We start from the raw sequence: 22,802 nt of genomic DNA on the forward strand, positions 1-22,802 counted from the left end.
TTCAAATCCTGTTCTACTATTTAACAATAACTCCTGTAAAACTACAGTACATCCCTCAATGCATAACATTATGCTTCGTTTGATTTGTGTTTTGGTAATAATACATGCATATTAAAGCAATAAATCCCTCGGATTTATTTTTTTTTTAACCAAAATAACTTGATATGAAATGTAATTATTAAAGCACAGAGTATTTATTTCGTGGCAGCTGATCAGAGAAAATTCCTTATTAAAAAGCAAAAAAACATTTAAAAAACCCTCGGACTAGAATAAATCCAACAGCCTTTCATTAAACAAATGATATCATCAGAATGTAGCTGCCCAGTGACAAGTAGTCATTACTGTAGCTTCTGTGAGGTGCTATTAGAAGATCACTATTCAAACAGCTATGAGCCTAAATATGGGTTATCGCCTGTTAGAAAAGACAACCGAAGCAAGTTTTCAACAGGATGAGAGGCAGACATGGGAGATGGTGGTATGAAGCAGGGGAGAGTGTTGAGCATCCTTGGTAGAAGTTCCCAAGGGAGAAAGGACTGTCCAAAAACCCAAATCAACAACAAAAAACACAGGAAGGCTCTTCCCTGAAACTGCAAACTGCAATAATCTTTCCCTTCTGTGCTGTGAATTTTTAATTTTATCAGACTAGATTGATATCAGGCGGTGTTGTAATAACCTTAAAAAAATAAAATAACAGGAAGAGAATGCAGCCCAAGGCCGAAATTAGCATCCAGAATTAGCTTTTACCGGGAGATTCCCCAGCCCTTACAACCACATGGTGTTTTAATAACTGATATCCCAGGGGAGCAGCTGCTGTGCCAGCATCTCTCACCTCTAGCTTGTCTGGCAAACTGCTTTCTCGACTTCTGTAGAATCTGTGCTGTTGCCTTTTTTTTTAATATACTTGAAAATAATTTTTATATGTTTATATAAACATCCTCTAATTTGATTCTACAAACCATGTAAGGCATATCAGATACCATTACCTTGAACTTGCACCCCAGCACAAGTGGAATGTTAAATTGACGTGTACCAAAAAGAGACTAAGAAAGGGTCATGTCTTCAGGTATACCATGTAAAATAAAATTCACCATTTACCCTCTGATCCCAGTGCACCAGTGTCTGGAAAGCAGTCTGTTCTGTGACAGTCCCAAAGAGGGAAGAACCACTGTAATCTTAATTTTTTTTAAATGGCTGATTTGTAGGCTTAGTTTTAAAGGATGGATACAGGACCTGCCCTCTGAGCAGACTCAAATTTTGGAGCAGCCCCATGACCCTGGATAGCTGAGATCAAGCGTCTGATAACGCTCTCTGTCCTGCCACTCGTGGATGAAACGCCCATTAGAGGATTATCCGACACAGTCCTGCAACCACAAAGAGCTGGAAACTACAGAAAAAACTGTAATGATGAGGCTAAGGAAGATGTTACACTACTTGAGCCAGGCCCAACAGATGGAGACAGTGGACTTCAAGGAAAAACGATGACCCCAGCCAGAGAACAGTGCCCGGACCTGAACACCCACCTGAGACTCTGCAGCCATGAAACTATGAGCTAAGGAAAACGTGGCCGTACGAAACTATAGCCAAAATGGATTCTCTTAGTTACCAGCTGAAAGGAGGAGCATCAACACTCCAAGCTCCCATCTAACAAGTACTCCTTATGAAGGCACCAAACCTCTTCGTAGCCGGCCTTAAATGAAGTTTGACGTCTAAGGCACAAACAGTACCTGCAAACAAGGTTTGAGGCGCTGAGAGGACACACGTAATGCTTACCACGGTAGCTAGCTCAGGGATACAAGGTATGTATGCCTGCATTTCTCTCTATTTCATAAGCTTTTAGCTCCATTTCTGTGTATTAAGTTGAGCTCTGAATTAGTGCAATTTGCCACAACAGGTTTATTCACATCAAGACAAAGCTGGGGCAGCATTTTTCAAAAAAAGGATTAGATGACTGTAACTCCTACCATCTGCACTTATGCATGTTTAGACTCTGAGAAGGGTAATCACCACACTTCAGGGCATGATCTGCAGGGGTCAGAAAGATAATCTTACGCCCATCTTTCTGGTTTTGACATTGCCCAATTGGGTAGGTGCATAATAGAGGATATTAGTCTTCCCTGAAGCATTAGTTATTCATCACTGCCAGAGGCAGCTCTACAGATCTAAGATTATGCGCCAGTCTAGTATGGCAACCTGTTCTTTCAAACTGTGAAATGCACGCCGCAGTCCAGAGCTTGAACACTACATTGTATTTCAGATACAAATAAGAGATAATCTACAAGTGCGCCGCAAGATTTCATGGAGCGATTTTGGAAGGGATTATTATTATTATACCAAGGGCCTACAGACCACTGAAGACAGTGAGTATTTTATGGAGGTTTTTTTGTTTGTTTAAATTTCCATTTAAATAACAGGCAGAAATTACAATATCTTGCATTTCAACCTAGGGCAAATACATAGATACAAATCAAGTATCGTTCCTATAACTGGTGTTAGTTTTCAATCTATATCACCCAAGATAGGCCTAAGGATTTCAGTCTTAGCTTCTCTATCATTTGGAAATACCAGTGTAATCTTCTTAGGATACAGGGAAGGTAGACACATTTCTTTATAGGGACACAACAAGGCCACTTGGACTGACATCGGAAAGAAAACGGTTCTCACAGACACACTAATTTACGAGCAAAACAAATTAAGAGTGTGAAAACAACAACATTTCCAAATTTTGAATAAGCAGTAAGTTCAATCTATTTATACATCTGATTTTTCACCTACTTATAGCAAGCATCTGCTCCCATTTTGCTTATCAGCATGCACTCCTATTTTAAAAAATGAAGGATCTAGACTTCTTTCCATGAAGCCAGCCAGCAGAGTCATCCTGCAGGATGGAGTGGACCTTCCTCTGGCTTGAGAGCTGCCAGTGGAAACAACCCCTGGCCCCGGCCAGCCGTCCCGGCAGGAGCAGCAATCTCCTCCGTTCCCCAGCTCAGACGGTCACCTCAGAGATGATGATCCGATTGATCTGTAGGTCATTACGGTTCAAACCAGTTGGGTTAGCTTAAACACTTAAATAACAGGTCTTGGCCAAGCCAGCACATTTAGATCGCAAGGGAATATTTACAAAATGCAGCCCTGCCATTAGATCCGAGAGTCCGCAATTCTCCAGCGAGAGCACTGAGGGCAGGACGGGGTTCAACCAGCAGTGAACATGTCACATGTATAAACTGCAAACCAACTTTTGTGACTGCTAGTGAGGTCCCAGTCCACAGTACAGTGACTTTACCTAACTCACTGATTAATAAACAGCACTGCTACAGTACAATGCTTTTTGGGTTTTTATCTCAGCATTTCATATAAGCAGACAATTTTTTCTCACCGCACTTTTGAGAGATGGGATTTGTTATCGAACCATTTTATGGACTGAGAGAAAAAAACAGAAAAGGAAATAAGGGTTCCGAATTTTTTTTAAATGCTCTGATAATTTAGTTTAAAGCTGGACTACTTGACACTGAAAATAACTTTTTCTAGACATGCTATAGGGTTTACAGAAACTTTCAAGCGAAAACCTTCATCCCGGACTTTCCCACCACCTCCACTTGACTTATCGCCATCTTTACTAGGAGAGAATTCCACCTTCCATATGTACTACAGTACACGGTTAGACCGAAACATGGGGAAGCTTGATGTGCTTGCATTTCTTGGGGTGAAACTGGCACCCTTAATAACGTTATCATTGCAGTGCTGTTTGCACTGAGAATTCTTTACAAACTGATCAATATTCACAGCAATTCATGGAAATAGAGAAGTCATCGTTATTCCCACTAATGAGACAAGGAGCAGGTAGAAAGAAGATAAATGACTTGTCTAGAACCATTCAGCAAGTCAGAATAGAGCTAAAGCCTAGCTCTTTTAACAAAAAGACCCATGTTCTAATCCTTTACTGCCCATTTCCAGATCTGTAAAGTGCTATTAACACGGGTTTTGTTAGCTTATTTCAAGCAGGTTTCACACAACAGTTCAGATTTGTTTAAATATCAAAGCAAAATCTAGACCAAAAAACCCAAATGAACGCCATTTTACCCTAATTGGGCTCCTCTCCAAAGCCGGTAGTTCAAACCCGGTACATCAAAAAGCCCCACGCTTCAGGGAAGAAATCCCAGTCTAGTTTTGTTGGCGTAGCTAGAGCGGTGCCGTTTCAACGTGAAAACGGATCGTAGCTCGTGCCTTGTGTTCTGGCTCCTCCTGGGCGCTAGGTTCTCAGCGAGAAAAACAACAAATGCGAACAGTTCTACTGAGCCTTCATTTCAGCATTTGGCACTCGGAATAACCAGCCTGGTACTCAGATGTCTGCTGAAAGCACGTGCAAAGTCTAGAAGATGAAGCCTTTTATTTAGACTAAAAGATTCTCACAGCAATTAATGGAAAAATAACTGCCAACAACACATGGATGGTACAATACAACTCAAGCCTTAAGTAAAGCTGCAACCTGAAATTCCTTCTGAAGTTTATTGGCGCGGCACTACCGTACCTTTTCACCACTTCTGAACTGTTAGACATGCACCTCATCCAGAAGTCCTTTGAGTCACACACATGAATAACCGAAGCATTCCTTTCCTTTGAATCTACAAAATGCAGCTACTGGATATGAAGAAAGGAAAGAAAATATTGAAGAATTTAGACTTAAAAAAAAAGAAGGGGAATTTTCTAAAGTCTGAGAATTAACGCAGCAAAATTTGTTTTAAGATGGAGGACTTTTGTTCTAAAGAACGCCTCAAACTAGTAAGGTAGAGGGGAGGTGGGGTTTTTTGGTGTAGCTTAGGGCCATTTGGACTGAGAAATGACAGACAGCCCTGGAAAATTCTTCACCCTTCAACTACCTTGCTCTCCTTGAGAGACATTAAGGACCCTTAATACGTAAGGTGTTGCCCTTCTCTTTCTCTCACCTCTGCTACCGAGCTCCTCACCTGCTGCCTGCACTGGAAGCGTCTGGCAGGGATGGGTGAGATGCATTGGACTACAGCACGCACAACAGTCTCGGTGACTTCTGCTTTGTAACCCAAGTTTGCAATTCCTGAGTTCAGACAGGGCTCTCCTCCGTAATTAACACAACTTGTATAAACAGTATAAAAGGAAACGTTCCTTATCTCTTCTCCCACAACTGAAGCTCGGGCAAATGGAAAACAAGGCAGGAAGAGATCGTGATAAATTGACTGCGTGGCATGAATCAACCTATGAGTTAGCAAGGTACAGGTGTCTCTTCTCCAGAGTTCCCAAGGGTGCAGGAAAAGGCGCCCATTCTTGTAACACAGCCTCTTTCCCCTGCAGCACCTTGCACTTGCCAATTGCACGCCTCCCCGACAAAGAGACCGTATCTCCCCTCACCTTGGCTACGCTCTCCTCTTTTCTTTCTGCCAGATAAAGCATCCAGCACCTGGTGCCAGCCAGAGGATGGAATTCATCAGAAGTGTTTTGAGGATCAACACATGGGATCCATCCTACATAAGCTGATTACAGGATTTACCGGACTCCTGACAGTTAACATCACGCAGCCAGAATGCCAGCTGTCAAGCGTTGGAGATGTGGCTCTGTCAAAACCAGGCTAAGGCAAAAGGCCCTAGGATTATCCGATGTCACGGAGAGGATGCGACTGGCTGCAAACAGAATGCTGCAATTATCACGCTGGGAAATGCTAATTGACTTAAAGCAAGTAACGCATGACTAGAAGAGGGAAGGACTCTCATGAGCAACACCGGTAGCCAAGTTAACTGTGGATTGACTAGAAAAGCAAAAGTATTGCCGTGCAAAGACTGATGAATCACCAAGCCGTGCTCGCTGTAACAAACAGGACCACTCCCTTCATCCATGCTGTAAAACATCCATCTACAATTATCCCTGGAATTCACCTGCAGGACTGTACCGCTGGTACATGGCCTGGCCACGCTCGGCCGGGGTACCGACTGGCACTGGCCATGTGAGGCAGACGCACCAAAATGAGGACGTACTCTTTCAGCTTGGAATTCTCTTCCTCCTGGTTGGTGTACATGTTCTCAAACGTGAGGGAGGACTTTTTATTCTTTGTCATGGTAAACCTTTCATTTTTTGTCCTTTTCTTAAAAGCTCAGCTGAGGAGAGGCAGAATGGGGTGCCGCAATCAGGAGGTTCATAGCTTCAAGTTGAAAACTTTAACCTTAGAGGTTCAAAACCAACCTGAGAAACAGCAGTCTCAGCATTTAATATTTTATTATTTTAAACAAAAAAATGTTTATGGAGGGAGGGAAACTTGACTCATTATCTGAGCATCTGGGATTACCAGTACTGTATTTATGAAAGAGGTTGCAGTACATGGCTCTTTGCAATTGCTCTGATCTCTGCATCTGCGGTTCCAGGCTCTACCCGCATTACCCTCTGACAGACGGGAAATCATATGAACCTATTTTCCTGAGATTGCCCTTAGGAATCAACCAGCTGAGTCTTGCAAACCAGTTCTATCTGCGTGAACCGCGTACACTCCTCAACCCTGGGACTGTTTTTATTAACCGTATTACCAGAGCACCCATAGGCCTTGCACAGAACCAAGCCCTCGGCGCCCTCGCTGCCACACAAACACTGCTGGGTGTTGTTCCAAGGGGTTTAGGGCCTAATTCAACACAAGAATATGCATTCGTGTCTAGGAAATATGTACTAGAAGCCCGCGTCCGTTCTCGGGAGAAACGCCATGCAAAGGGCAGCGCTTCCACAACCTGCCAGCGTGAGCCCAGCACCGGCTTCCACGGTGGTTGGCTGTTACCGACTTGTATTTGCTTCATTACGTATGTATTTTAATGTTTTGTTATTTTCTACGGTGAAGCCTAACGCACTTACTTTTAAAAAGAGTGAAAACTTTGCTGACATACCTGTGAAAAATGAAGAGCAATTTTTTTTAATTTTTTTTTTTAACAGCCATATAATCATCAAGAGCAATGTTGTAATAACTGCAATTTTACAACACACCTATAAAACATGGTTTATATTTTGGATCCGAAGCACTTGACGCTGAACACCCAGCGCTTCTCACAGTCTCGCTCCCTCCCGCAAGGGTCCCTGCTCGCTCTCCCTCAACCAGGGGACTGAGATTTCATCTCCCGCTCCCTGCTAGCGGCGGGGCCCGGGGACGCCGGGCTCAGCACCCACCTGGGAGGGCCCCGCCGAGGCGGGCCGGCCCGAGCGGGACCGGCAGCAAGGAGCCGGCCCGGCAAGCGCCTCGGCCCGGCAAGGGCCGCCGCCCGCCCGCCCGCCACCCGCCCTTCCCGCCTCTCACCCCCGGCGGGCACGACGCCCTGAGGGGAGGCGAAGGCGGCGCCGCGCCCCGGCACCGCGCTCCGCCGGCCCCTTCCCCTCCTCGCCCCCCGCGGGCTCCCGCTGCCCGGCGGGGACACTCACCCTCGGTGCCGGCGGTCCCGGGGGCGGCGCGGGCTTGGCGTGAGGCGGCGGGCGGTGCGGGCCGGCGGCAGCGGCGCCCCGGCTCCGCGGGCGGTGCTGGCTGCCCGGGCGGAGGTGGGGCCGGGGCGGGGAGCGAGCGGCTCGGACACCCCCGCGCCCGCCCCCCGGGCGGTGCCGCCGAGCCCCGCCGGGCCGGGTGGGCTTCCCCCGCGGTGGCGGGGGCCGAGGCGGCCCCTCCCGGCGCAGCGCCCGCCCCGACAGCCGAGGGGAGGGCGGCGGCCCCGCCTGCCGCAGAGGGGGCTCCCGGCCCTGGCAGCTGCTGCGGGGAGAGGCGGGCGGCGGGAGGGCCCGGCCGCCGCGCTGCGCACCGCGGGCCGCGGCCCGGCAGGGTCCGGCGGCTGCGGGGCAAACCCGGGCGCTCGCCCTTGAAGCCACGTCGCAGAGCAGGTGGCGAAGCGGTGCCTTGCGGGGCGCTTGGCTGTGGGGTGGGAGTTTTCAGCCGAGGCGTACGGTCAGCCGAGGGACTCGGTCTCTGCTCTCCTCGCTGTGAATCGGCTTCACAGCGCTCAAGATGTTGGGCATCTGCTCTGAGGAGACTGTAAATTCCGAAGCACCCTTTTCAAGCGAATGTGAAGGAAGGCTGACAATCCAGGAGCCGGCGGGAGTAAGACGTGCTGCCAGCGTTACCCCAGGGGCAGACTTGACGCTCAGCAGTTCCCCAAAGCACCCGTACCCGCTGGGACTTGGCAGCTGCCTCCTCGGCATGGAGATGGCCGCTGGAACGCCACTGCCCCAGGGCCGGCTGATGGGCCGAGGCACCAGCCCGCCCCAGGTATCGGAAGCGCGTGAGGTACGAGCTGATGAAGTATGACCATCGGGTATCTTAAGCCAAAACTATTGAATAAACACAGCCTCCACTGAGTTCAGCTCTGCTGGAAGATAAAGCATGTGAGTTTTAGCTAACAAGTATTTTGACGGCTAACGATAGATACGCAGCGAGCATTCTTCTAGGGATGCAAACCCCTGTCCTTTGCTTTTCACTGTACTCCGGTGTAAGCTCAATCTTGGAAATGGACACGATAATTTGTGTTGTTTTGATAGAGTTAATTAACTCATGCAATCCAACATTCTGAAAATGAAATTGTAGGGATACACTTGCGAACAGTCTGCTCTATAATTGAGTTCATCCTCCAGGCACAAGCTCTGTCTAAGAGATCTTAAAGGGTTCATCTTTTTGACTCATGGAAAAAGCTCTGTGGCGTGGCACTGTACAGCGTTTGCCTTCGTCTGCAGGACTAGTGGGGAACGCCTGGGACTCCCCGGCTGCTCTCCCCAGTATAAACCATCTACACTGGAAAGCCTCGTCATCCCCGATGGAGCCAAAGCTCGTCATTCCACATGCAGCAGCATCATCAAAAGTTCATTCTGATTTAGAAATCATTGACTCCCAATTTTAAAAGACTAATTTCTAAGTCTGCTAGGACAGTGGTCTGCCCTACTAAACATACTGGGTTAATCATCATGCTTATATTAGTACATCTATGTAGTCAGTGCATCTAAACGCCGAGTTGCTCGGTGGCATTTACCCAGCTCTCAGAGGCCTGTGCTTGCCACGCTGGCCATCGGTCACCATCGGCCACCCGTCACCAGCAAGAACACTGACAGAGCCTGGCTGTAAGCGGCTTCCAACGCTTCTGGGCTCCTCGCAGGCCCCAAGTGAAAGCAGCGTGAGCGTACTTAAGTAATGATGTGAAACCACATAATCCTCATTAGAAATCTACTCAGCAGCAAAAATAGAGCAATCCATTTCTACAGAAATTCTGGAGCACCATCAATTTGCATTGCTGAGTACAAAAGTAACGATATAATTGAGAAATGCTCAGAGTAATAATTACTGAAAATAAGCCGTTTATAAAGCTCCCGAATATGACTTAAGGGAGGTGGCAAGGACGCAGGAACTTTTACTCTGTTACACTATATATAAAGTGAGTGTAACATTCCTATAAAAATGGAGATGCATGCAGAGGGTAAGAGTCTCCCCGTCATCCTCCAGGCTACTGAAAAAGAACAGGAAGAAGGAAGACTTCCATGGAGAGGTAGTGGAGAAGATGCAATTATTTATCCCCCCCCCCCAAAAAAAAAAAAAAAACAACCCCAAAAACCTGTGTTCGTTTCCCAGGGGGTCATCCAAGCCTTCTAATTACTTTCTACACATTTAGAGGAAGAGCTAAAATCCAGCATCCTCAGATGTGGACTCCAGCACACTCTCAAGCGTGGTTCCATTGAACGGGTCACTCCTACGCGCCATGGGCAGGGGCAGAGTGCCCCTGGAACAGAGATGCTGTACAGAACGTGTCACACAACACGCACACCGCAAAGTTTAGTTCAATTTTATTTTCCACTGTAACGGTTTTCGAATGATACATCATGCAGTCTGCCAGTGTATCCATCCATCTCTGATAGAATTTTAGAACGAAGATAAAAGACTTATCTCCACGGGATGGGGGAAGGAGGGTTCAGGTCTGCTATCAAGAGTTTAATACATTTCAGCATCGTTTGATGCAATGGCAAAAAATTTCCCCTTGTTACCAGCAAAACGTGTCCACAATTTATTTTTTCCTAAATTGAACACTACTGTAAAGATACATAGAGCCCAGAGAATACACATCTGCAGTACACGTTACACACTTTACAAACTAGACATGTATAATTCTACAGAATGCCTCAACCCCTGTGGTTCTCCCACAACGAAAAGTGTTTCGGTGGACAAGATTGTGAGAGTGAGAGAGGAACTGGTGGAGCGGTGTTCCATCCTGCACAGCGGATGTTCTCCAGTGCACTTCGCGGTTCGTACAGGCACAGCGAAGACGAAAAATCAAAGCAAGGGTAGATTAAGATTATCCTGCCAATTTATTTTTGGATTCCTTCCACTTCCAATTGAGATGTACTTCATTCATATTTACACAAAAAGCCTTTCTTCTCCAATAGAGAAATTCGATTAGGCCTCCTTTTCCTTTTGGACCTGCATGACTATTTGTTTTAAATACCCATTTATTCAACTGAAACAACGTTCAGCTTAAAATTCTTTATTTTGTTTATTTCCAAGCCTTATTTATCAAAACGTCAGGCAAATGTGCATCTTAGTCCATTAGGCTTTATAAAATGAAATTTCAAAGTTACTCGTAAGGTTCTGTAGGCAGAAATTATTATAGCAAAGGTTTTTTTGTGACTTATTTTTTAGTTTTCAGTATATTCAGGATAATCCACTCTCACCCTTGTTGAGTTAAATACAAACTTAAAAATGCATCAGCCCAGATCTTTCCAGGTTTAAAACTTTCCTTGCTTTCGAGAAAACAAGTTGATGAAACATGAACTCAAGGACAAACACAAGATATTTGAACATATCATTAAGAGAAGCTCAAGTGAGCAGGGAATGCTTTTTAATTACTAGCAAAAAGAACAATATGCACCTTAGTTCCATCTGAAGTACGTTCTCCATTTGTGAACAGTATTTCCACCAAAAGTTGTCCCATGCATGACATTTTAGATGTGAAATTTAATTTGCGCTATACAAATCACAACTCTAAAATTAGCCTAGAATAAATATAACACAACATTCAAAGAGCAAAGAAAGTAAGATAGCATCAAGTAGTGGAAATAGCAGGAGACAGGTTTTGATCTCTGCAGAGCAGATGTGTGGTTTTCATTTCTATATATAAAATGTGTAAGACTTAAAAATGGTACAAAAGTTGAATATACAACACGCAATACAAACTTAAGTTGCCTAATTAAAATAGGCTTACAAAACAAGAATCTATATATAAGCAGAGCAAGTTCAATTGACAGAATGAATAATTTCCAATCGAGCCAATATCTTCTGTACTTCTTTTGGAGGATTTTAGCCTAAGGCATCTTCTCAGCATTTCAGTTCTAGAAAGCCCTCCTACAGTCTTGATGTAAAAGTTAACTTGGAGAAACTTAGATTATTTTAGCTACGTGAACTGACTGGCTGATCAGCACTAGCACAATCAAGAGATGTCAAAGCTAACTTATTACTCAAGCTGAAGAAAGCCGTCTCGACTGCCATACATAACTAATGGTGATGGTGCGAGGAACTTAATACAGTTTTTTAAGCTAATGCTGCATCTGCAATATACTTCCATACCGGACTTTGAATCTGAGAGACAGAACAAAAGTGTTACTACAATACAAAATCTTTGACAGCAATTAAGTTTGGTATCTTTTCCAAGACGACTCTTTTAGAACCAAAACAAGAGGATCATTAGTTCATAGTAGAAATTTCAGCTCTGAACAGCTGATAAGATAGCAGAGAGTAGTTCTGAATTAGTAATTTTATTAAAGATTGCATATGGCAAGTTCACAGTTCATTTTTCTGGCAGTGCACATGCACATAGAGAAAGAAAAAAATATAAAACTTTGGAAAATACAAAATAAATTAAATACATGCAAATTTGCAACTTCATTAAATATTTTTAGCAAAATGCTCCCCAAAATAGTGCAACATTTAAAAAAACAGTTAAATTAAGCCCAACTTACTTTGCAACAACCTAAGTAATTTCAGTAGGGAAAAAAAAAAATCTAAAGTCAATTCACAATCTTTCAAAACGCTCTACATTAACTAAATAGTTCTACGTCTACTAACAAACACGTTCAGAAATAAAAAAAAAAAATCAATTTCAAATTAAATAAGAGCAAACGTCTGCAAAACAAGACTAGAGGGCTGCAAAACAAGACTAGAGGGCTTGGCCGTAACCTTCCTAGAATCCACGCTTCGTGAAGACGTAGCGTTGCGTACTACGCCCATCTGAATGAGGAGGATATGTGTGTGTGGCACAGAAGCGGGAGGCAGCGAGGAGGAGCAGTAGCTTCTGCCTGCCAGCAGAACCTTCCCAGAACGATTCCAGTGCCCCCTTGCTGAGAAGATGGAAACTTTCTGTCTGGCACGAAAGAGAGATCCAAGAAAGGCAAGCGGTCTCATCCTTGGCTCCGTGCGCACAAGCGTACCATCCGTAGGACGACTTGCGTATTGTGACTGATAAAGACATTCTTTTCCCCTTGCAATATGCTCTTCCCCCCCTAACAAACGTTTCCCAAATCTGGTCTGCAAAGGACAGCTCGAGTATGTAACTCTCACCTCCTTTTGGTCTCTCTCTGTATCACTTTTTTAAGGTAGGGGCTGGGGTTTTGGGGGAATTACTTTTTTTGTTTCTTTAAGGTAGCGTCTGTTCTGGCAGGGGACTGTTCACTCCGGTATCTGAATTCCGGTGTGCGCAGACTGGGGCTTGCCGCAGGCATGCGGGAGGGGGAAAGGGGGGATGCTTGTCGGCTTTTCCAAGACAAGATTTCCACAGCATTCTGAAAGTCTTCAAAATTTCATAGAGAACAACGCTTACAAACACATGGCTAGCCATCACACTCCAGGAAAACCCACCACCGTAGGGAGAACTACAAGCAGATCAGATCTTAATTTTAAGATAGGTCACACAGATATATTCATGTAACTACCAAACTTCAAAACCTAGATCTATACTAACAGATTTCTCTGCATCCCGTTTGATCTTTACCAGGTACTGCAATAAAGGTTATTTTATACAGTCCAAAGATTTTATCAGGATATTACAAATGGTTCTTCGGGGAAATTTACTTCTGAAAATGTAAGCAGTAAAATTAAACCATATAGCAGCACATTTTCATCCCCTAAAAATATAAAATAATATGTATATTATACAGTAAATCAGTCATGACAGAGCACAATCACCTGCCTTTGATGGCACTTGGTCATTGAATAATTAATTCTTTGATGCCAGAAGTCGGGATTTACTGATGCAACAGAGGACTTCGAAAAAGCATCAATCTGAGTGTAGAAGCCCCAACCTAACCAGCGCCAAGGGGTCAAACGCAGTCAGTGAGAGATTCTGAGTGGCAGACTTCCTATCATTACTTAGATGGTTATGTTAAATACATTGTACAAGTATCTGTAGAAGAGTTGAGCTGAACACTTCTGTACACGCGGAGATCCTACGAAGCTCAAAATACCTGGGACCAGTGCATTGCAGATGGCTGTAGGAAGCGCAGGATGAACAGGAGGTGGATCAGGTTGAAGAGGGGGAAAAAAAGAAACTAGTGACTTTATGACAGTCCTTAACATGCTAAGTGGAATTGACCTGTCAAAAGAGAGCAAGAAAGGTAATGGTTATTAGTGGCTGTTTGAGATTAGAAAGCAGATACGCAACGTGGCAAATCAGCCGATACCTACGCTGCCCAGAAATGTCGTGCACAGCAACCAAAGAGCCACGTAACAGCGATGAAATGAGTCACGTAAAGCACAATTTTAACTGCTCATGAAATCAGGGTTTCAGTTACTAAGTTTTGGAGAGGAATTTTTTCAGATCTGTCTCTCCAGGCCACAAACTGGCACAGTCATAATGAAACAACTCTCTTGATGAAATTCATTCTTTGCCACCTGCAGCATAGCATTATGTCTTCCCTAAATACATCCCTAAACACTATCCAAAGGTCTAACTTCTTTTTCCCTTTTATCTCTGTGTTCTTTTAACGGGATTTTCCTCTCTGCTGCTTGGCACTTGGATATGCTGAAGAGCAGACGTGTGCATATCTTATACAACAAGTAAGGAAAGTAATTGCAGTAGAGTTTGAAAACTAAAATAAAAGGCTGAAAAAATACAAATCCCAAACAATCCTTCTGTATGTCTCCTGACAGAGAGGTGCTTTCCCAATATATATATATACACACACATATACATTTTTTTAAAATGTGTTTACAGAAATATATAAAAATCTTTTAGATAATATCCTGGTAATATATTATAAAAATATACTATATAATTTTATATAACATTATGCATATTATACAGGCATCTTTCTCACTGATTTAATAGTAATTCCACCCAGAAGCAAAGTTCAAGGCATGTTACCAAGTACAAAGGTGATTTAAAGTTGATTATAAAACATTTGAAATACAGACTTTTAAAAACTCTTGGGTTTGAATTTTTCACCCCCTGCATTTCTCATTAGCCATATGGAAAGCACCACATAAGTAACTGAATACGCCTAGCACATTTTTAAATTAGCTAATACAAACTCAGCCTTACAAAGAGAGACGTGTTTTCCTCAATTAAGCATTTTCTTGTATAGTTATTAAAAAAACCCTTGTCCATATTCAAGATCAAGTTATAAAAATTAATAAATACATAAATATTGATGCATCAGTGTTTTAAAATTTACCCTAAATTAACGGTGGGAATTGTAGTTAGCTCCTAACTGTCATCCTTATTAACAGCTTAAAGGAAAGCAGGATGGTTATTAATTTATGCACCTTATTGGCTAGATTAAATATAGTTATTCATCTTGCTCAAGGACGGGGAGGTGCTGGGAACATACCAGAGACTTTAGGATAAGGGACATACAGACAAGAGCCTGTTTGCACAGCGTATTTCACAAATACAGATCCCAGTACAAGTTGCGTTAATAATTTCAGGAGGCCATGACGGAGCATTAGTGCAACCGTTAGCATATCTTCATGTCAGTCCCTTCCTTCTCTTTCGAAATGAGGTATCGGACAAGTTTGAGCAAATACCAGAAGGGCAGGACAGGCAGATAACCAGCTTCCTTCAGATTTGAAATACGAAAGCACACAGATCATCAACACATCTGCTACGGGTCTGTCTGTCCCAGGTTTCCAGGCAGTGCCAGCTTGCTCACCAGGAGAGCATCCTCCAGCCTGCAGCTCCGTCACTGAGAAAGCTGTTGCAAAAACGGTGACACCAAACCTAGGAGTTTGCGTACAGCACCTGAAGCGTTCTCCAACAAAGCCTCGCAAGCGTTGAATATTATCATCCGTGCCTTCCCTGAGCCCCAACCTTAGCTGCCCTCGAGCTCTGCTAGCGACCCTCTGTTCCGTGTGCGGGGCCAGGTTAGGTCCAAGGTGTAATTAAAGCAGACTCAAAGATGATCTCTGCTCCACCTGGAGAAAGTCCCTATTAAATGATGAGCTGCCGAAATGCAGCATCACTGTGGCTCACCTCCCCATGAGCAACCGGAGTAACAGGACCCGTCTCCTCCAGCTGGGGCGGAGGGGGGTTCTCAGCAGGTCCATTTCATGAATTTAAAGACAGAACTTCCAAATGAGCTGATTTGTACTAACATTGATCTGGCCACATATTTTAAGCATGAAAAACAATTCAACGTAGATTTCTACCACTTCATGCATTTTTCCCATTTTTCACTTCAGTCGGGCAGTTACTAACCAGCATGCTGCAAGGGACATTCGAGTTTGCTCAGACACTGCCTTTATGCTTACTTCCATTTCTAAAACTTATGATTATAGGTTTTCTTTAATGATTTAGAAAAAACATATGAAACCAGATTGCATAGTGACTTTGATAATTTTGTGCAGTTTTTGGCCTAAACTTTGTGGGGCAGCATGAGAAAGAGTCAAAACAATTTGGGTTTTGGTTTGGTTTTTTTGTTCCTATCTAAAGCAAAATACAGACTGTAGGTTTTGCTTTTTTAATTCCTGGTTATTATTTGAAAAACTTTAATATTAACTTTTTTTGAAACCTGCACTGCGTTTAGTTATATTTAGAAAGTATTCCCATAGAGAGCTTTAAATATGACAATGTACAAGTAAGCTCTGCAGTTGACCAGCAGAGAAACTAATATGCAACCATCCACGACATGATTCGCAGCTATTCATACATGGGGAATATTGTTCTTTAAGGTTTTGTCAAAACACTTCTCTCCACAAAATTAAAAAACTTTGTACGAATTACATTGAAGAACACATTTCAACCATTTTTATTAAAACGGGGAAGATTAAACTGCAACAACGGACTCAAAACTGTGCTACAGAAATAAACATTTAGAAATCCCCAAGGCCGTCTCCATGAAACCCTGGCATAAATTTAGCTACACGGTTGTAGCAATTCCAGTGCCACCTTCTCATAGAAATACACTGCAGGAAATACCAAGCAGGACTTCTACCGCAGCGATTATCCTCTTAGCTGCACCACTGTGAATTCCCTTTCTGATCATTTCCGAAATCTAGGTTTGAGGTATGCCCCAGGTAACAAATTCACGGCACTTGTATTTTCAAAGACGTCTGCAATACAGACAGAGGGAGGAATTATCTCATGGAGATTTGCAGACGCTCCTTGGCCTCCTGAGTCTCCTCTTTAAGCCAGCTACCGGCAATTTGCGATTTTAGGACCACATTTTATTAATGTCCACTTTTCCTTCTCTCCCATCTGCTACTGTTATTCATCACATGCTATGCTTTCCGGGGTAGAAATCGTCTCCTTACATCATGCACGTTGCACCTAGGCAACGTGGCCCAAACTGGGCGAAGTCTGGACTCTGTCCTGATTAGCCGCACGGGCTTGCCCAGCTCTGCAGAAGAAATTTTACAAATGAACTTCAAAAACACAGCAAAAGCAATACTGGCTGCTACTGAGGGGTAGGCTGCCAGGTTAATAAATCATAATCACTGACCAGTCTAACAGCAGTAAGTGTCTATTATCTTTACTGTGAATGATGAATGAACAGAAGATAAATTGCCCCTCATCCTGGTATAAAATTTTCATTCCAGAGACAGGGCATGTTACTTGACAGCAAATAATTCTATAGAAACCCCAACTTTATTTCACTGCTGTTATATGAATATAAAAGAAAGTTCTGTTCTAATTCTAGCTGTGTAGGACTGCACCATTCAAAAGCATGGTGTAGTTCTACAGAGCATAGAAATGTCTCAATGATATTATGGAAATAATCCGTATAAAATTTTCCCTGCACAAGTAGTACCTTTACTAACACGCTTACTCAGGCCCCTGGGCTTTCATCCAACAAGCTCAGAATTCAGATTACTCTGATACTCCCCAAATCCTTTGGCAGCCAAGTAGTTGCAAATTGCCAATGATGATCTTAACTAAAGGACCAAAAATGATGAGAACTGACCTTCTTTAATCACTGCCCGGCCTTAGTTTACTACATGTTCAAGACATCTTTCTAGATGTGTGCAAAAAAATCTTGAACTTGACTGAGTTTAAAAACCAATTATAAACCCTAAAATATGGTTCTCTGAAGTAGTAATCGTAGAATAGAATCATGGAGTATCTTGAGTTGGAAGGGACCCATAAGGATCATGGAGCCCAACTCCCATGACATCTCAAATTGTTGCCTTACATATAATATGTTATACATAATACAGCCAGGCGTTAGACTCAATCTCAAGCAATAAGGGAACTAGACTGATAAAAGCCATAAAGGAGCATTACTGCCAATTAAGAAAAAAACCACACATACACACTTCTTAAATGGCTTCATTCCAACCTGTACGGCTTCCATTTGGTTCTCAGATTTTTTTTTTCTAAATTTCAGAAACCATAAATTTAAAGTGCCATTTATTAAATTTAAACCAAATTATTAAATTTAAACCAAAAACCTGTTTCTTCCAAGATCTTCCATCTTCTTTTTCTCCACCCCTATTGTCCATGAGCTCCTCTGCAACATGTTCCAAGTGTGGCCTGAGTCTGCTCATCCTCCACCGCCCTCAAATCTAAAACTCGGCATCTAACACACTGGAGAGGTATGCTATGCCTTCCGATGGCTTTTTGTTGACTTCCAAAGTCCTATCTTGTTATACAGCCATCTAGTTTTAAGTGTATTTATTTTGTTAATAACTTTTATTAATCTACACTTGTTCACTTGACATGTGCCTGTACCTAATGTGTGGCCTGTTTGAGTCTGACACTTAATTTCACAGCAGATGGTATATTAAAGGCCCACCCAGTTTAGACAGGTAGCAGCTTTTTTTCCCACAGAGCAGCTGTTATGATATATGTTTGGAAATATTTTACATGCCTCTGTATCACACTCTTTTCCCTTTGCTCTTTCACAGAGGTGGGAAAGCAATGAAGTAGATAGACAGAGGCTATCTCTCAAGCGAGATGGAGAAGCCAATTTCAGTTCAGAATGGACTAATGCACAAAAAACACTCAGCAAAGACTTGCCCTAATTCATCCACAGCGAAAATATGTTGCTTGCAGCTACAGGGCTCATGGAAAACACAATGAACAGAAACAATCTGCACAACACAATAACAGCTTGAGTGCGACATGATGGATGGTTTGCATGCATGCATGACATGAAACATTCTCAAAAAAAAAAAAAAAAAAGAAAAAAACACCCAAGAACGCTGAGTGCCTAAAGGAAACCACATACTATCAGAAGAGAGTCATAAGACAGAATTAATCCTCGAGGAGGGGAAAAAAGCCAAACTTGGAGGGACAACTTAGCAGTCCACTGGCTGCTTTTCACAGCCACTCACTACCATCCAACTCTTAGTATGCCTGTAACATAAAGTTATAATCTAAAATAATAGGAGATGTAAAATATCTCAGAAATAATGAGCATTTAAAGAAATAAATGGGAGGGTAGGGTACATGAAGCAGTCTCATGTGAATATGCTGCTCGTCTTTCCAGGATGAGATTTTTGCTTAGGAGAAACCCTCAAGCCCTTGCAATTAAAGTAAAATATTTACTTTTTTTTTTTCTGAAGAGAGCTGAATAAGAGTGCAAAGCAAAAGAAACAAAAGTAAAGTTTGGCAAATTGTGACACTCAAATTTGGAGAGCTCTCTGCTGCTGCCACTTACAGCTGCTCTACCCCTGTCCCAGGCTGGAATATCACAGCACAGAAACATTTCATGTTACAGAAAGCAGAAAATTATATTGGCAGAAGGAATCTCTGCAACTCTATTTTTACTACATGAGTTTCACACCTCTATGTGTGAATTTCAGTACAGATATACCAGAGCATTTTAGTTTATTAAAAAAGTTTTAAGTGATAAGTCATTAAAATAAAAACTCTTATCAGCAGCTTGCAAAGCATTCTAACAAGGCACTCCTCACTTAAATTACTAATTTTCACAGTTTTATCAGCAAATGACTCCTACTAAAACTACAAAAAAAAATACTGTGGGTCTTCTAAAAGCGAGACTGAAATATAAGAAAAACTGGGTGATCAGTGAAAGAACGGATGAGTAAGTTACTTTGGTCTTACTTCTCGTCTATTTGGTGTTGTGATAGTAGCTGGAGTTTGACATCCCTCCCCCTCGGATGGCATGGACAGCCGTTGGAGAAGACGCTGGGTAATGACCAGGGCGGATGGGCTTGGCTGCAGAGTAAAAGTAGGAAACGAAACAAGACATTTAGCTTTCACACAAGGTTTTCTACCTCACCTTCTCCTCTAGTACAAACCCCATTGTTTCCAAACAAGGAGCTGTGCTTGGCAGAGTAGTCTGTAATCTAGCTCTGCGGAACACAGCATTCTCTTACCTCGGCCAACAACAAATACATCCATTTTCTGCTTGGGACAGAGCCATTTAACCATCCCATGCACGCCCCTCACCTCTGCAAAGATTATGGACTGTCTATACAACAGAGGGAAGTCAGGACCCACTCGGTGGTCAGTGCTGTACTTTCTACGTCCAGTTTGACTATTTGTATCATTCCAGAAGATGCTGAGACAAAGCTGTCAATGGCTTTCTACAAGACGTAGCATACAGCAGGAAATACTGTGTGCTGCCTAATGCTTTCTCAGGTTTTAAGACACCAGTATTAGCGTCACCATCCAAAACATTATCCTTCTACTTTAGCGATTCCAACAAATCATTTCAAAAATTGCCCCATCTTAAACACCAGTTGATTGTATGCACGCATTCAGATAGCACCACAAAGGTATATCAAGCATCCAAATTATATAGGAAGATTTTTGACTCTAAACAGTCCAAATTAAATCACAAGGATGAGTAATTACACCAAAAGAGAGGAAGGGACAAGGTCCAGAAAGGCAAGGAAAGAATGAAAGCAGAAGGAGAGTATGTGGGGGAGGAGGAAGAAAGTGAGAGACTAATTTAAAGAGACAAGTTTTCGGGTCACTAGAAGGGCACACAAGACCCATTATGCCATTTATTTACTGAGTTAAATAGCAGAGGCACTTTAAACTTTAGGTGGGGCAGACTCTATTAAAAAGTGAAGCCTTTGAAGATTCCTATGCAGCAGAGGAGAAGCAGACCCTGTGGTTTGTCCTGGACTGCTGCTTTCAAAGCTCTCTCTATTTAAACATGAGCAAACAGACCAACCATGAAGTATGTGAGCAACCACTAACCCTTTAGCTCCATGTCCTTACCAATTTGAGCAGAGTGTGCTCTCCGTGCCATGTTTTTGGCTCTCACGGCCTCCTTAATGCGATCTACCTCCTGCTGGTACCGTTTGCGGTCTCGCATGGCGTTCTCCTTGGCCTCCTTCAGTGCACTCTCCAGGGCCTTAACTCTCTCTGCCGTAGCTCTAAGTCGTTTTTCCAGCTTAGGAAGCTCACAACGAAGATCTGCATTATCACGTACCAACTGCAAGGAAAGAAGTTTCAGAAATATCCTATGAGAAACTATGGGAAAGGTCCTCTTACAAGGAGAGACAGAAAATACCACTGATTCCTCGTCACACCTTGCATACTAGGAATGAAAGAAACAGGTTTCTTCCAGAAATGACTGTAAAAAGCTTATGTCAAAGAGAGATTGATTTTTAATCATGCAGTTCATTAGTCTAGCTGAGGTATGATATTAATTTAAATTTTCCAGAAAGATCAAAGAACAAGTGAGTTTATTCCATTCAACAAAACTGCACAGATCTGATCCTGGAGGGTGAGGGCTCCAGGACAAACCCTGCTACTACGATATCCACTTTTCCAGACTTTAGGAGCAACTCTGGCAGAAATCCTGCACTTCTTCAGAACGCAGAAATGTCTGGCATTGCACAAATACTTGATCATCTAATTATTTCAAAATGGCAGTGCTTAAATATGGCTTTACAGACAACACTGGGTATCATCAAAAATTCATCCTCTCCACTGGTTATGGCATGCTTACCTTCTCATTCCCTACTCAAGCATATAGGAAAATTGGAAACTTCAATGCTTCAAACATCACAAAGAAATCACTTAAGGCCAGTAGCTATAAATGTGATGATTATATGCAACTCTGAATTCATGCACTTCCTCAATTAAATATGAACCTGAGCAAGGTCTAGCAATTATCAGAATAACATCTAATTTCACATGCAACCATAGCCAAGATAGAGAATTGATTTTTTCATAAATAAAAAACTGATGCAAACAGTTTGAAAATCCAGTACAATTTCTACTGAACAGATTATACCACTACTAGAAGTCTAGAAGTAGATTATACTACTACTAGAAAATTGTTCCAAAGGAGTGACTCTCCCCTTTCTGGAGTGAAGGGAAGAAAGTGGTTTAACTACCACGTTAATAATACAGTAAAGCAACAGCACGTACTAACATTCACATGTTGTTTGACAATCAAAATGTTTTACACTTGCTAGTCCAGGCTTAGTGCCAGAAGAAAAACACAAACAAAGCTAAAAAAAATTGTCACAACGTGCTTTTTCTGCAAGTGCTGAACCCTTGTTCTATGAAATAGTTCTGATATGAAATAAGAGCAGGATGATATCACATTCAGGTCAAGTCCAATGTCATTTTTCCCTCTAAGTTTCTTATGAGACATGGACTCCTAGTTGGTTTTCAGTAAATATACGCTAATGAGAGCTATAAAAATCCGTATCTGAAAACCCAGGAGATGCGTGAACCGAGTGCAAAAAAGGCAAAACAGTAAAAAGAAAAACACTCCTAACATGTCCCGATTTCCACATTTAGAAACTAGGTCTTTAAACCATCTGTTCTCTGGGAATCTCAAAATACTGAACCTTAGCGGACACTTGTCACGGTCCAGCACTGCTTGCTTTTTTGGCACTTCCACAGGAATAAATAAAGCAAATCTCAGAGCGCGCTGTGTCTCACTAATAACAGATTCAGAAAACTGCACTGGAGAATGTTATGTCACTATTCAAAAATGAAATCAAAAGCATCTTTCCTATTTTGTGCTCTGCACCTGAACAGCGGGACACAGTTCAGAAATACTGACGTCTGACAAGCGGGTGGAAGCACGCTTATTGGCAGAGGTGATCCAGTTTTATCTGACGAGGTGCTGCCTAGATATATACGCGCACCACTGACACATGCACACTTCCAGTAAGCAGAGGGTAAGGCTCTTTCCTTGACGTATACGCAAAACACTTGCCTACCACACATCCCCTCCACCTCCCGTTTGCACGGTGGGTACCTATGGTGCAGGGCGAGATCTCCGTAGCCCTCGTCTCTCCGAACAGCGGAATTGCAAAGGAAACGGGAACTCCATGAAAGAGGGAGGAGACAGAGATGGACATGCCCAGAAATGACCAACCTCAGCATCCCAGGGAGGTACCAGCCCTTAAGCTG

The 22,802-nt window shown here is 42.9% G+C and overlaps 2 protein-coding genes across 4 annotated transcripts in view; both read right to left on the reverse strand.

The window, feature by feature from the left end:
- The window catches only part of LYPD6B (LY6/PLAUR domain containing 6B), a 56,343-nt gene extending 48,703 nt beyond the window's left edge, over positions 1–7,640 (reverse strand). For both annotated transcript variants that reach the window (XM_072874314.1, XM_072874312.1), the window contains exon 1: positions 7,417–7,640. The gene's annotated coding sequence lies outside the window, so the exon portion shown is untranslated. The remainder of the gene's footprint in view (positions 1–7,416) is intronic.
- A 2,166-nt stretch (positions 7,641–9,806) lies between these two features.
- Positions 9,807–22,802, reverse strand: part of KIF5C (kinesin family member 5C) — an 89,518-nt gene continuing 76,522 nt past the window's right edge. The window contains exons 24-26 of one of the 2 annotated variants that reach the window (XM_072874784.1): positions 20,643–20,859; positions 19,515–19,628; positions 9,807–13,601 (exon numbers count right to left, since the gene is read on the reverse strand). In XM_072874784.1, the coding sequence (XP_072730885.1) occupies positions 19,522–19,628; positions 20,643–20,859 (324 nt within the window). In that variant the 3' untranslated portion in view covers positions 9,807–13,601; positions 19,515–19,521. Of the gene's footprint in view, positions 13,602–14,350; positions 16,846–19,514; positions 19,629–20,642; positions 20,860–22,802 lie in introns of those variants that run through there. The other variant, XM_072874785.1, reaches the window with a different exon arrangement.

Source organism: Ciconia boyciana, chromosome 10 (genome assembly GCF_034638445.1).
Source record: "Ciconia boyciana chromosome 10, ASM3463844v1, whole genome shotgun sequence".
Taxonomy (NCBI): Eukaryota; Metazoa; Chordata; class Aves; order Ciconiiformes; family Ciconiidae; genus Ciconia; species Ciconia boyciana.